Source organism: Molothrus ater, chromosome 2, assembly GCF_012460135.2.
Source record: "Molothrus ater isolate BHLD 08-10-18 breed brown headed cowbird chromosome 2, BPBGC_Mater_1.1, whole genome shotgun sequence".
Lineage (NCBI taxonomy): Eukaryota > Metazoa > Chordata > Aves > Passeriformes > Icteridae > Molothrus > Molothrus ater.
Genome location: NC_050479.2, coordinates 78,930,035 through 78,945,876, shown reverse-complemented (window position 1 = coordinate 78,945,876; position 15,842 = coordinate 78,930,035). Strand labels below are relative to the sequence as shown.

The following is a 15,842-nucleotide window of genomic DNA, read 5'->3' as shown; positions in this document are numbered from 1 at the left end:
GCTGGTGGCTGCTGAAGTATTAGCTGCACACCTAGGCAAAAACGCTAGTTTTGAGTCAGTGCTTCCTTTATGCACTCATAGCAGACATGTACGCCACTGTCAAGAGCAGGCAAGGAGACAATTTACCCAGTGTCTGCTGCAATTGTTGGCATTTAGGAGTCGTGACTGTCCAGTTAGAACACTATTAATGAACCAGGCAGTCACTAGGTGAAAGCCCCCGTACGCATTTCGAGGGCGTGCGGCTCTAACGCTTCCCCCATGTGTGCTTTCCCACAGCCGACAATGCCAGCCGCCCTTCCCGCCGCCGCCAGCCCAGCAGCACAGCCCCATGTCCTCGCAGGCCACTGCTGGCCCTCTGCTCCCAGGCTCCTTGCCCCCACTGCCAGCCCCCGTGGCTGCCCAGACCCCGACGCTGCCGGGCCAGCAGCTGACACCCTGACGCCTTTGCCATCGTGGAGCGGGCGCAGCAGATGGTGGAGATGCTCTCCGAGGAGAACCACGTGCTGCGGCAGGAGCTGGAGGGCCACTACGAGAAGGCAGACAAGCTGCAGAAGGTAGGTGTAGAGATTGGGATGGTTATCCCTGGCCAGGATAACCATCTTGGTGCGTCTGTCTTTGGGCAGCTGTTTTTCATAGTTGCGTCACTGCAGTGGGGATGCACCAGTGGCCACTTCTAACCACTGCCTCTCCATGGTGGTTTCACAGTAGAGCCTTGTGGGCTCTGCTGCCTTTAGGATGAAACAGAGCAGTCCATCAGATATCTCTCAAATGGGTATTTTCCCCTTCCATCTTCCATGCTGGCCTCACTGGAGCTTTCCCTGGAAGTCTCCCATGGGCAGTATGTTCCTGGTGCAGCAGGGTCCTGCACCATCTGCACAGGGGTTAGAGATGCAGGTGAGAACCATATGAAGAGCACGTTCTTATTTGTCCCAGGCAGTCTCGTCCACCACAATAAGCTCATGTGGTGCTCCACACTCTTTGGAAGTGTGACAGCCACCAGTGGGGTTGTCCATTGTTATGAAATTCATGAACTGGGTTGTCTTAAATGCTTTCAGTTACTGCTCCTTGAGTGTCTAAGAACTGATGTTAGACATCCATTTGAACATGTTGGTTCTAAAAGCACTGTCCCCTTATCTGAAAGAGCCATTTAATAAAGATTTTGCTTGAAACCCATTTTTCTAAGAGATCCTGCATGCTCTTTTCTATGAAAAATGCAGGTTTTTCCAGCGGAGAAGGGTGATGTCTTGCACACTGCCTGGGGTGAGAAGATGAAGAGTTGTTTCTAATGAAGTAGAAACAACTACTTAAAACTGAGGCTCACTGAAGGCAAATCAGAGATGCTCCCCAGATCTGCTGGCTTTGGGTCCTAAGAGCTCAGACCAAATAACTTACTTAGGACCCTGTACTACTATTTCATTTATGTCTTCCTACCACTTATACACAAATGAGCTTAGACTGCAGGTCTTTTCTCTCTGAATTTAGGAGTCTATATAGGAGCTCAATTTTTTTTGTATGCTGTGTGGATCAGGGAGACACCCTTCAGAGAAGAAGAAGCAGCTCTCAGAGACCATGTCCCAGCTTAGGGAGAAGCTTCTCCTTAGCTTTGGGAGAAATTTGTGACAATCTGTTCCAACAGATTAGGAAAAAAAAACAGATTAGGAAAAAGACCAAGTGTTTTGTGGCTGCTGTCCTTTCTGCCTCCTCTGCAACAAGATGAGTTGAGTTTAGTCCCAGAATTTCCTAAACTTAGTTAAAAAAATTTCGCAGCAACGCTAACTATTCATGAAGAAATCTGCAATAACTTTATTACTGACTTCCTGTGGCCTTTGTGGGCAAAAAGAAATATTCCAGCTATTAATTTTACAAAAGCTGCATTGTTCAGTAAAAGGTATTTAAGTGTAATGCCCTATAAATATTCTGCTTTCTTTCACCCTCGGAAATGGTTCTCTCTTTATCTTGGATGCCCTGCAAGTCTATTGCATCAGGCACCCACAGAAAGGTATTCAAGCATGGGCTGAAGTCTTACTTCAGTCAATAAAGTGTGGACTTGAGTCCCATTGACTTTGGGGGAATGTAAGCGGAGTATTAAAGTGAAACACATACTCAAGTGCATTCTTTCTTCAGGAAACCAAATCTCTAACACATGCTATCCCTCCCATGCTGCTTTTGCTGTGTTTGAACACAAGGTCAGGGCAGGTCTTCCTCAGTTCCCACAAACATTGCCTCTGAAAATGTGATTGAGTTAAATTATGTACTTTGGATGTGAAAACTCTTCCCTCTTGTTGCAAGTGGAAAGGTCAGGAATGAGTACTTCTTGTTTGTGGATAACAATTTTATTCTAGGTAGGATGACCTTCCCATCACTTTTATTCATTACAGAATAGGGGAAGAAGTTAGAGAAAGTCAGCCTGGGCATTTGTACAAACAGCTCAGTTCTGAGGGTTGTCACATTCTCAGTTGTGTGTGAACAGACTTTTTTCTAGAGAGGTACAAGGTGCTGATGAGTCTCTCTGCTGTTTGATGAGTTGCCTTTTTTTTTTTACCTAAAAAAATTGGAAGAGGAATTGTGTGCATTTAATTTTGAGCTTTTTGGATGATTTTCCCTTTTCTGAGTAGTGTTACCTGCTGAAGTTTAATTGCTAGGCTGCGCTGGCTCTTCCCCATGCCACATGTGTGGGTTGTTTGAGTGGGTTGGCTCCAGGAACTACCAGGCAGAGAAAAGGCTGAATTGGTTTTTTTTCCTCCATGGAAGAAGGAGAAGGAAATCCCAGAGCTGTTGAGAGACGCCAACACAATTTATGGCTGTTCTTCTGCTCTCCTTTAATTTTGTTCAGTGCTGATGGAGCACTTGCTACAGGAAGTTTTTGCCTCCAGGACTGTAGGCGGTGTGGTGATGTGTTTTGGGAAATACCAGCATATAGAGGGCCAAGCAGAGTCCTTGTGGTAACCAGCTGCATTGGGCCAGACTGTTAGGCTGTGGAAAGCCACTTTTGTGCTGGCAAATCCGCTCTGCTGTGGTAGGAGCTGTCTGGAGAAAGCATCTTCTCCTGCAGATAGTGGCTCACCAGCTCCCTGAACAATTCAGAGAGAACCAAATTAAAGCATCTTGCTCAGGGCATCAGGGCATTGTTCATATGCCTCTAAAGCACTGAAAGGCTGGAGGCATCAACCACCTCTCTAGGGAAAACTGTTCCAGGGTTTGACCACCCACTCAGTAAAGAAAGGCTTTCTCATGGCTAGTCTGAATCTCCCCACTTGTTTCAGCTTTTGTGCTTGTGAACAAGCTGGAAGCAGAAATTGGGGAAGGTAATCAGGTTTCCCCTTCATGGCTCTGCCAGGCTTTCTTGGTGCGTCGTTTGGAGGTGCTGCCTGCCCACAGGCTGTATCTTGACAGAGTGGCTCCAGCATTGTAGGAGGTGCAGGTCCAGGCTGCTGGAGCCTCACTGTGGGTTCCTACACACCCAGTGGGGTGACAGCTCCAGTGTCCCTGGAGCTTTCATTCTGCAAGTGCTGCAGCTGGAAAATCATGCCTGAAGCTTACTGAGAGGAACCTAGCTCTTTGGCAAGTGGCGGTGAGCTTGCACCCTGGCTTCAAAAATCATGAATCTGTCCCACCCATGACTCAAAAGGCCAAAAAAGCACCAGATTTGGAAAGGTAAGTGGGAGGCCATGTGTGTCTTTTGGTTTTCCAGCCTGTGCACATTATCAAGCCTTTCTCCATAAACACAAGGGCCAGGCATGCAGGAACAGATTCCCACATCAGCATTGATCATCTCTGCAGCAATAATTTAACCAAAGCTGTATCACTTAACGTGATATTATCTTATTAAAAGAGTTGGATGGATTGAGCTAAACAGCAAAACTCTACTCAGGACTGTTCTTCTGTCAGTCTTTTGGGCTCAGGTCTTAAAATGCAAGTTCACCACTAAGGGATTCCTCTGCATACCTTGCCTGCAGTTTGCCAGATTTCAAGAAGGTGAAGTTAAGAAGATTAAAAACCCAAAACAATTAGTTCTGTTTGTTACAGAGAGTTCCTCTTGTATAAAGCAGTCTTCAGTCAAGGATGGAAAGGAATGGATCAGAGTAGTTTAAAAGTGACTGGAGGCCAGAGCTGAGTCTAAAATACTTTTAGTGGCATTCAGAGCTCAGAGATAAGTTCTGGATCAGGGATCTGTTGAACGATAAATGTTGCCTCCTACACCCTTTCTAGGAGAGAATACAGCCCACACAAGTACACCATTTCTTGTTTTTTCTGCTCTTGGGTGGCATTAAAGCAGTCACCTTGGTCATAGACCAAAGGCAACCAAGCAGTTCCATCAAGTGTAGCCCACCTCAGGCTTTTTTTGGGAGCTGCCGGTGGGGTGTCCTGGGGTGTTGTGACATGGTGAGCTGCCCCACAGGGTGTTTATGGGGGTCCCCAGTGCAGGAGCCACCAGCATTGCTGGGGCTTCATGCCATTGTCTGCCAGGGAGATCGATCATTGCAGAGTTGGTGGCTGGCGTGACACTGGACATGAGCATTGCCTGACCCCTTGTGTTATTGGAATGTGCTGGGCAAACACTGGAACAGGACACATTCCTGCAGGGCTTTAACAGGAACTCTCTCTCCTTTCAGTTTGAGATTGAGATTCAGAGGATTTCAGAAGCTTATGAAGGTTTGGTGAAGACCACCACTAAGAGGGAGTCCCTGGACAAAGCGATGAGAAACAAACTCGAAGGAGAAATTAGGAGACTTCATGACTTCAACAGGGATCTCCGTGGTACGTTACAGTTGCTTGTGGTTTTTTTCCCCCTTTGGTTGACATGGTGTTTCACTAACAAGCTCCAGAGCAGCAGGCTTTAGAGGAGTGGCTTCACACAATATGTAGATACACATCATGAGAAATAAGGCCCTGCTCATTGGCATTAGACAAAACTGCTGTCACCCTCCTGGTGGCAAAAATACCTTCTGGCAAAGTGTAAGAATCGGCTCCAGATGGTGCCTTTGTGTTTAACACTTGAAAATATGGATTTGACAGTGAGGCCACCAGTCACAGTATCCTGTTGTCTCAAACTGAGACACCTGCCCACTCCCAAAGAGCAAATTGTAATGTAGAACAGTGCTGTGTTACCCATAAATCTCCAAGATCAATGCCTTCACAGGTCAGTAGCCAGTATCAAAGGTTATCTCTTTTTTTAAAAACTTAAATTTGAGGGTGTATCCTTTTGAGAAAGTTACCCAACATATCCTCCATTTCCTATCACCCATCCAGGTTCCTTATGGGGTGTACTTGGGTACTCACTGCTCCTGCAGTGAGTTGCCTTTTTCAAGCTGACTTATATTTTTTGCAATGGTGTAAGTGGGACACATTGTCTTTTTAAAGGGGGGAAGTTTCTGAAGGCAGGACCTTTCCAGGGGAAGCTGTCCTTGGCTGCAGAAAATGCCTTCTTTCCCAGGGCATCCCCAAGGAGTGGTGTCCTTGGGCTGGGGGCTCCTGTTCCCCAGGATGTCTTGCTGCACCAGGGGCAGCTCTTCACTGCAGGAAAGCAGCCATCTCCTTACACAGTTGGGTAATTCAGATTGCAAATGCCTTGTGCATTTTGAGTAGTGTGAGACATGATTGCCTGGGCATGTCAGCTGTGAATGGCAGAGACTTTCTTCCAGTTTCTGTGAATCTGAATAACACAGCTTCATGGAAGAGGTCAAAGGCCTCATCTTTTATGTATGTGTCAGCCTCCATTTTAATATCCTCCTTCAGAGAGTCTATTTATACTTCTCTGCTGGCATGCATCTTATTTTCTTGGTTGGCCTACAATTTCATATACATATATTTATACTTGAAGTATTTCCTGTTTTTTGCAGAACGACTGGAGACAGCCAATAGGCAGCTGGCCAGCCGAGACTTCGATGGGCATGAGGATAAGGCAACAGAGGGCCTTTATGCCACTCAGAGTGAGTACTGTGCTGATCTGTTTGGAAGATGCAGATATATATATATATATATGCATATATACATGCACACATATATACATAGTGGAGTGGAGGTGAATACTTTGCTATTAATTGTTATTCTGCTTGTGGCTTGGTTTTACTCAGCTTATTCATCACACAGTCTTGTTTAAGCTGCAGACTGGATTGTTTGGGGTAGGGTTTTTTCCCTCTGAGCACCAGAACCAAGCAGTGGGAGTTCATGGTAACACAACTTAGCTTATTTTTGATAAATATTTATCTGAAATTGTGAAGTGTTGCTTGCAGAGATAATCTCTAAAGATGCATGCTTTTTAGAGAAGCCAGATTCTTCTCTTGGCTGGGAGAAGCTCAGAACAAGTTCTGCTGACTAGTTATCAGTGCCATGTTTGACTAACAGCAGAAAGAGCAGAGCTCAACCATGCTTTTTACCAAGGACTGAAATGACAAAGATTTATCAAAGTGACAAAGAAGCAAGAGCTTCTATGCTATGGAAGCATGCATTCCCAATGCATGGTAGGCTCCCATAATGACTGGCCTTAGTGCTGCTGATTTCCTTGCCATGCACTGATGTGTGTGTGACCATCCAACCTGAGCAGCTGGATGATGTGTGTGGCTTCTTTTGTATCCTAAGCATCTTCAGCATGCTTCCAGAAGGGCTTGGCCCTGCTGGCCAAGCTGTGCAGTATCTTGTGAGCTGAAATCCCAGTGAAGGTCATTGCTGCGTACAGCTCATCCTTCTGTTTTATCACATCAGGAGCTTCCTTGGAAGATGAACTGCAACTGCAGTGCAGAACCATCCACTTCCATTAGCATTGCAGAGTTTGGTACTATTCCACATGCCTTACCACCAGCCCTGCAATGTCCAGCAGCTGCTCCAAATGCTGGAGAGCCTTCTCCTGGCTCCCACCAGCAGCAATGATGCCAGCACAGCTGATTGTTTGGTACACATGTGCACAAACCAGAAGAGAATCTAGTGATCTTTTCCATGACCTGTTAGCTTTGTTGTATTAGCAAATGGCATAAAGGTGTGCAGATACTGCTGCAAATGCAATGGGATGATCTCTTAAGGAAATGGCATTGCTGTATAAATCTTGTCATCCTCAGGAAGAGTTCAGATGGGATAAGCTGCTCAGTAGAAATTAGAGACTGGGATCTGCTCTCTTCACGTAGAGACAGCCTGGCAGCGTTGCCATATGCTATTAGCTACAAGGAAGAGTTAAATCCCCAGGATGGACTCGGTTTGAGTTCTTTTCCAATACATAAACATGCTCTGTGCTTCTGCTGATAAATATCTAGCAGTGAAACTTTGTGCTGTGCACTCAGCATATTGCTGCAATCAATTCACAGCTTACAAACAAATATAGCTTTTTGGATCCTGTCACGTAAGAAGGTCTGGATGCTTGGAGTGTCTCCTGGCTAGGCCAGTGAGCTAAATGTTACTAATGCAATGCAGAGTGCTTCTAAGAATAGAAAAATGGGCACATGGTAAGCAGGTCCTCTTCAGTCATGTTCTTTGGGCTGCTGGGACATGCACAGTACTGACCTCGATATCAGGGTGTCTGCCTAACAAACACCCCTCTCAGAGTCCATAAAAGGATCTGCTTGGAAATCCTCTGTTGCTGACTGCATTTATACTCTGATGTTTGTGTGTGTCTGAGTCTTCCACTGGGACAGACTGTGACTGGGGTTCGACTGTACCTCACTGCTGACCTGAGGGTTTTTGCAAGCACAGTTTGTATCTTCCTCATGTATTTTAATAGGATGCACAGGCAGAAAACTGAGAAGAAGGAAACTGAGTTTTAGCTGCTTTAAATACACTGAGATTGAAATAGTCATTTTAGAAGAAGAGAAAAAGGTTAGTTGTGAAGGTGATGTTTTCGTTTTATTCTGAAGAGTAGCAGGTTATTAAGTAAATGCAGGTTAGTGAATGCAAATCTAAATTTTCATTAGGAAAGCAAAAGCAGATTTCTAGTCCCTATGTTTTTGGAAGACAGTTGGGAAACATGACCCAAGTTATATAAGAAGATTCCAACATCCATAGTTTCCTAAAAGTTGTCATTTTTAAGCCACTCTGGTGATGAGCTGAAGAAAGATAAGATTATTGAGGCTGGTAATACTGCATAGCAATTTTTTTATGGTAAAACTCCAGTATTGGGAAAGACTCCCAGAAAAAGAAATCTGGCAAGGAAGGATGTTCAAGATTCCTCTCAGAGCTTTCCATTAGCAGTACAGCAGTGCAGAGCAGTCATGCGTTCTGAGATGGAGACTGCAGGTGACAAAAAATCTTATTCTTTGCAATTATAATAGACAAAGCCAGGCCACATGCCTCTGAGTACTGAGTGCTAGGCAGGGCTGGAAAATACTCACACCATATTAGTTAAAATATAATTATGTGATGTTTTGTCAGGGAAAAGGTTTTTTTTAAGGAAAGCCATGAAGCAGAAACTGATGGGAGACATACAGGCCCATACAGGCAAGAGAAGAGACACTTAGGAGGAGGCTGAGAGATGCTATGGAAAGGAAGAGGCAGGAAGATTGAGGATGGTTTCAAGGACATAGGGCTGAGAGAAAGCTTACAATGCAGCTTATTATCCTCATATCTTGGAAAAAATATGTTTTGGTGGAGTGTGAGAATTCTGTCTGGTTTTTTGGGATTTCTGAACTATGGGAGCACTGTTTTTTCAGGTGTCTGAGAAAGATTGAGGTCTGTTCCCATCCACATGGCTCCACATCTGTTAGTGGGGATACATGGACAGTTTTAGCAGGGTGTTGATAAAGACTTTTGCTTTGTGGGAATGTTCAGTTCATGTGCCATGAATTTGTGCATATAGCTCTGTCCCAAATATCCCAGGCAAAGAAAGGTTCCCATTTCCAGACCGGAAATAATCAGGAAATAATCTGCATTGCTGCTCTAGGCCTCCTTTGGCCCAGCTTTGTCAGCATCAAACCACAGCTGCAGAGGACTGAGTGAGGCTTGGGCAGATGGACAGATGGACAGTAGTTCTGCTGCTCTTCTGCAGGGAAATGTCTGGGCCTGGCAACCTGAGTCTATTTAATTTGTAGAGAATGTAGTAAAGCTGTGGAAAACCTTCTCCTGTTTGGCTGCTTGGTATAAATACTGATTGATTTCTTTTACTTATTATTATGGGGTGGATACCAGCTGCTGAGAGGTCTTTGGAGCAGGCAACAAGGTCCTGTCCTCATTTCAGGTTCCTTCTGACAGTCAGTCTGGGGAGGCTGTTGGAGCATGAGGGCCCATCCTGCACTTGATATCCCCTGTCTCACAGCCATGGCTGTTTGGGAAGGTTGGGCCACCGGAGTTGGTTGGGACACAGCTTGATCTAGGTGATGAGCAGGAGAGGTGACTCTTGTGCCCCATCCTGGTACATCAGCTGGTCCAAGGGTGACTGGCAGCAGCTGCCATGGTGTACACCTGTGACCAGGGATGGCAGATGACAGAGCTCCTCCACACACTTGCCATGTCAGGAGCTGCAAGAGTGATGACAGGCTAAAGAAATCCCTCAGGTTTCACTGAGGAAAGGCATGGTCACTGGAAGGCATCTGTGGAATTAACAGCTGTGAGTGAAGAGCCACCACTGGGAAATGAAAACCTGCATAAGAGAAATTATTGGGAGCATTGCAAGGGTTGTGCTATGGGAACCACTTTTGTTTGCAGGAAGTCTTCTGCAGCCAAATTAGTCTCCAGTTGCTGTAACTTGATATATTTTCTTCTGCCAGCAGTGGTCATTTTGTAGTAGCAAGGACTGTTGCTACTCTGCAGCATCAGAGCAAGGCAAAAATCAGCTTGGGATGTATTGAGATGGTCAAATAAGTTGATACTCGGATGTAATGTGTGCTAAGGTGGGAGTCACATCTGAGTTACACTGAGTCTGTGTCATCTCATGCCTGTATCTTTTTGTCTAAAGTTTCCATTTCGAAGCAGATTCAAGACTTGTCTACTTTTGATGCACTTGCCCAGCCTGACAAGTGAGAAAGCCTGTTTGAGAAGTACTGAAGCAGCCTTCTTGCTTCATCCTCTTTCCTGTACCCAGCTGAAATACAAGTGTAATATCCATGGTGTGTGGAGGTACAACAGTCAGAGGCAGTCTGTAGAAAACTGTGAGATTACAACTGTGAGCTGCAACAGTGAAGCCTTTTGGGAGCTGTTCTGTAATGGGGTATGGCAGTGACCCAGCAGAACACAGAAATAGTTATTAATTAGAGTCCTTTAGTTGAAAAGGTGTATGCAAGAGTAGTGTAGTAAAACAGTGTTTTTAGACCTTAAGGATACTTTGTTTGCACTTGAAGAGAATTTAAGGTATGTTCAACTAAGTCCTTCATCACTAAAAATTAATGCAAGTAAAGAACTTATAAAATGTGTGTCTAGAATTTTACAGGATGAAGCTGACAGAGAGAAATGTTGAGAGCTGTTCAGGAAATTGTTCTTGCTAGCTTTCTAGTGGTGATTATTTTGTGTATTTGTGTATAATTAGTCCTCTTGGCAATATAGAAAGCACAGTGCAACAGGGTAGGCTGAGGACTTCAACTTCCACGAATGGAAATTGAAAATGAAGATCCCAAGTCCTGTTTTGCTATGTTATCCCCATGTGTAATGTGAAACATGGGTTTCAAATCCAGAGCAGAGCATGTGTGGTCCCAGCATGAGGTGGTGGAGTGGACGGCTGAAATTGCATTCGTCTTCCAGCTTCCTCACCCTCTAATGACATTAGCTCACTGATAATTTGCCCAGATTTACACTTTTCTACAATAGATACTAATGTTCCTACTGGCTAATCTGATTGAAGTAAATATTTTTGCATTGAAGGAAGAGATCTGCATGTCTGATATAAAATCCCATGCCAACAAGGGAAGAGGAAGGCCACCATCATACCAAGATGGCTCATGGTGGCAGTCAGTGGTGCAGTGTCCACAGCACTCACTGGGCTTTGCCTGTGGGCTTTGCAGTGACCAGCATGATGATATTGCTGCCAGCAGTTTTTATGAGGTGCTGAGTTCCTCCTGGTAGGATAAATGAGAAGATGGGTGGGTGGGTTTGGGCTCACCTCGTCCACGTTTGCCTTGTACATATGGCTCAGCTTGTGTCCATCTCACCTCACTGCAGGCACCTGCTGATGGTGTGTGAATTAAACCTGTTCTCATCCCACCTCACACTAAGGAAGAATGTGGCCCTGCTGGGGGTAGTTCAGGTCTAAAATGGAATGACTTTGGCCATGAGAAGTTTTCTGACCCTGCTTGGGGGAAGGTGGATGGTTAGGCTTCCATCTTGAGTGGCCACATTTGGGTGGCGTGGGCTGGGTGTTTGGGGCAGGTTTCCCATGTTTCAGTGTTTTTGAAACAACTTTTCACTTCAGTTAAAAAATAATAAATTATGTAATGCTATGTTTTAAAAATCAAAAATCAAAACAACATTTAATTGATGCCAAATAAATTTTTGGAGGAAATTTTCCTTCCTGAAGGTTTTCCAAGTATCTATTTTTGTTGTCATTCAGAACAAAGGCCAAATTTTGAAATTTCAGATGTTTCAGAAACCTCGATCCCCTGCTCACTTCAGTCATTAACTGTTTGTGTTCTGACCAGTCAGGATGCCAGTGACTCTTGTGTTCCCAGAAATGGCTTCTCAGCACTGTCAGGGCAGAAGCAGATGGAGCCAAGCATTTCCCCACACAGCTTGCCAGCAAAGTCAATTTGTTGCTGAAGACAAAGACGTGAGCAGAGCAGACTGAATTTAGCCAGTTGTTTATTTTTTTAATGTTGTTTTAAATCTTACCCAAAAAGGGATGATTTTTCAGCAGAGAGTTTATCTACATGCTTTAGTCTCATAATGCTTAACAGAAGGGGAGCACTGGTCACTGGATCCTTAAATCCTACAGGTCTGGAAGGTCACCCAGGGTCCCCATAGGCCTGAAATGGCTCCCACAGCCTCCCTTTTCTTTGCATGGGCAGAGGAAGTGGGTACAGAGGCCTCCTATCATATTCTTTGTTACTGTTTTCCCCTCTTTCCATTTTCAGGCTGTCCAGCACAGATTTGTGTTTACTATTTGGCTTCTTCAATTTTCTGTGTGTCATGATCTCCATCTTTGCAAATAAAAAGCTTGAGGCACAGCACAGCCCACATCCATGGAGCTGAGGTTTCTTGTCCATTACAGAAGGCAGCAGAATTGAAGCTGGCAGCTCTCAGCAGCTCTTGATGTAGGGTGTTGTGTAAAAAAGGGGTACCTGGTGCAAGCCAACATGTTTCTGGGGGATGTGCTAGCAGTTCAGCAGAATGGAAAGCTGTGAGGCAGTGCTGGGGGCCACAAGCTCTGCTGGTGCAGATGCAGCCCAAGCTGCCCCTGGTCTCTGCTGCTGGTGTAAGGCTGGGCACTGAGGGGTTGAGCCCTGGCAGTAGAAGCTCCTTGCCCGCTGTGTCTCAGCACTGTGTCATAAAGGCCCTGCTCGCTGCTGCTTTTCATAATTTCTGTTCTTCTAGGGAGGTGACAGCTTTCCTCTAGTGTGTGGTCTGGGGCCTGTGAGCTGTCCTCATGGCGTGGCTCTTGTTCTTGTCTTTCTTTCAGACAAAGAGAACTTGAAGGAGAAGGAAAAGTTGGAGATGGAGCTGGCAGCTGTGCGTTCAGCCAATGAGGACCAGCGGAGGCACATTGAAATCCTTGACCAGGCCCTAAACAATGCACAAGCCAAGGTTATTAAGCTGGAAGAGGAGGTGAGGCATGGACAATATTTCTGTGCTCTGAGGATACACATGGCTCATGGTTAGACCTTCTCCACCAAGTCCTGATTCTCTTCTACCCACAGAGTGCTAGGTCTTCCTGTTTCCCTTGCACTTGCCCTTTTATAGAGAAAATGTGTAGTTACACAATACTGAGCCAAACAAGCCAGCAAAGGAGACCATAATTGTGTCTAGAGCAAAGCCTTCAACATCCAACCAGGAACAAGATTAAATTCAACTAGCTGGTGGCTGAGGTAATGGTAGGATTTAACAGAAAAATGGAATAAAAAACTGACTACTCACTGGCCTGGGACTGTGATAGAGACATGTGGTGTTAGTGCATCCCATTTCTCATCAAAGAGTACCAGGAAGCTTTTGAGATGCACACAGCAGTGCAGGACTTGGTGACTTCACATCTTAAAATATCTGGCTGATCTGGCTGGAAGCAGACTGACTGACCAGGATTTAGAGCTGCAGGTTTTATTTGAGAGCTGAAGAGAACCTATCATACTGTGAGACCCAAGAAGTGCAAAAATCCCAATAAGTAATCATATGAGCCTGATAGTGAAAATAGGTATTCAGAGAGGAAGCGAAATCCCAGGCACAGGCGCTCTTTAAACTGACAGACAGAGCAATACCTAGTAGTTGGAAGCTGAAACTAGACAAATTCATAGTGGAAATAATGTTCAGTTTTAACTATATCTAAGAATGACATTATCAGTTCTCCATTACTGGTGAAGAAAATCTCAATTTATTGAATTCCTTAAGGACCTTCAAATCAGGAGGTGTGGATCTAGTAACTGGCTGAAAGTCAGTGCATGGTAGCAGATTGGGTAAAACTGTCAAAACAGGCCCTTTTGACCTTTCAGACCCCTAAAATCTCTGTCCCTGGGACCAACAGAGAGAGAGTGTTTTATGGGAAGTAAAAGGAACCTGATCTTTACTGCCTAAGTGGCCAGGTCGTTGGTGACAGGAAGGCTAGATGACCCTCTGCCCTAGCAGATTAAGTAGAGGTTCAGACTCTGGCACAGACTGTTGGCAGGATCTTGGGCAGCTCTGCTCCCCTTCCCAGCCTCATTTTCCACCTCCTCCCTCCCCAGGGCTGGCAAGGGGAGCGGGGATGCAAGGGGTCTTGTGGGGAGCAGAGAAAGCCTTTCTCAAATACTTGCAATTAACTTAAGTGCCATTCATTGTCTTGGAAAGATGAAGGGAGAATTGACCTCTGTGATTTTTGTATGTTTTTTATTGATAGTAAAATGACAATGACAGACTCCCTGTCAGGCTAAACCAATGGTTACTTTGAGTCTGGAAGATTTAAAGTGCTATATGTGAGTGCTGAAGACATTGCTGGTTTGTACCTGACCAAAATAGCCTATTCAGACTGCCTGTTTAGAAATACTTTAAAAACTCCATTTCCTTGGATGGATGCACTCTGGAGCAAGAAGAGGATCACATTAAGTTAACTGCTCCTTTGTTAGTTAGACTAAAGCCTGCTCACCATCTGGGTGTATTTGGGGCAGTCCCTTTGGGGTAGCTGCAGGAGCCAGCATATCTTTAATCTGTACATAATTCACTTGACACTCTTTGGCTGAAAGGCAACCTGAGGTTTTCTATTTGCGTTTCATTACAAAGGGCTGAATAAAGGAATAGTTTAGGGTGGCAATGCCTGCTTCTACACTCATGGCATCATGGAGGGGATGGGAAGAAGTAGTGTTTAGCTTGTGTCTGGTCCACAGACTGTCAGTGTGGTACTGGCAGGTAACATTGACTTGCTGAGTAGAGACTGGTGAAGGCAGAAGCATTTATACAGTGATCTCCAGGCAGGTGGTTCAAGAACCTACCTTGTGCCTGCTGTGTTGTATGTTTGCAGCCTTAGGGCTCTAAGACCTTGGCAGTAGTCAGGTTTTAGTCTAGTCATTCAACAGAAATGTAAATGTGCCTCTGCTGGATCTGGATTGTGGACTGGTAGAGCTGAGCAGAGGTTAGATGTTCCCTTCTAGGGAGCTCCTAACCTGCCTAGGGCATGGCAGGAGTTATGGGGGTGGTAAATTCCTGCCTGGGGCACAGTAGGTGTTACAGAGGTGGTAAACTCCTGCCCTGGGCATGGTAGGTCTTAGAGGTGACATATGAAAGTGATGCCTTGGTATTTGCCAGAGTATATCAGAGTCCTTAGCCTGACAAACTCATGTTGATCTGGTACCTTTTAACTTCTTTGTTCTGTCTAGGGGCAGCTCAAATGAATTTTAGTCCAGCTGTGTGTTTTAATTGTTCAAGGCAGTGTCAGGCAGCTTGGGTGAAGTGCAGTTAATCTGAGGCTGCCAGCACGTGCCCAAGCTCCAGCACTCACTTTCCCTTTTGTCCTCTTTTCATGGCTGAATCCGAGCACCTTTTCAACAGTCTCCAGTGTTTCTGGATCTTATTTAGACACATGCAGAAGATAAGCTGCAGTGTTAAACCTTCATTTTAAGCCAGGGATTTTTACTATAGTTTGGAATATATTGAGGAAAACACAAATTCAGTCAAATCAAAATGACTGTTATTATTGTTAACAGAGCTCTAGCTCATACACTGCTTTGTAAATCTGCCCAGATTTCTTCTACCAGCAGCATGTAATTAACAGCATTTTAAATCAAGCCTTGAGAAATAAGCAGTAGCGAGTAAGTTGAATTAACATAAGATAGTGTTCTATATAAATCTGCATTATCCTTGAGTGCCTGCTAGTAGAAGGATTTAATTCAAAATGTGTAGGTGGTATTATTACCACATGTCATTTAGCAGACTGCTACTGGAATCATGTGTCTGTTCCATGCTTTGAATAGAAAACTGAATAATTGGAGAGGGCTCAGAAAGCAGCTGTACAATTTATTTGGGGTCCAGAAGCTGTTCTTTGCTGGGAAGAATTAAAGGGAAAAGTTGTTTGAGCTTCAGTCTGTGCACATGAACATGAATCACTGAATGGTTATGATTAGAAGGGATTACAGTGGGTCTTCTGGTCCACCCTCCCTGCTCAAGCAGTGTCATCCTAGAGCACATGGCACAGGATTGTGTCCAGATGGTTCTTGATTATCTGCAGTGCGGGAGGTTCCACAGCCTCTCTGGTCAATCTGTTCCAGTGCTCGGTCACCCACATAGTAAAGAACCCTCAGGTCCTTCTCTGCAGAGCTGGT

At 45.0% G+C, this 15,842-nt stretch overlaps 1 protein-coding gene across 1 annotated transcript in view; it reads left to right on the top strand.

The window, feature by feature from the left end:
- AMOTL1 (angiomotin like 1) overlaps positions 1-15,842 on the top strand; it is a 54,134-nt gene that overhangs the window by 24,484 nt on the left and 13,808 nt on the right. The window contains 5 exon segments of the mRNA XM_036385790.2: positions 277-430; positions 432-554; positions 4,614-4,758; positions 5,841-5,930; positions 12,524-12,669. Coding sequence (XP_036241683.1) covers positions 277-430; positions 432-554; positions 4,614-4,758; positions 5,841-5,930; positions 12,524-12,669 — 658 coding nt within the window.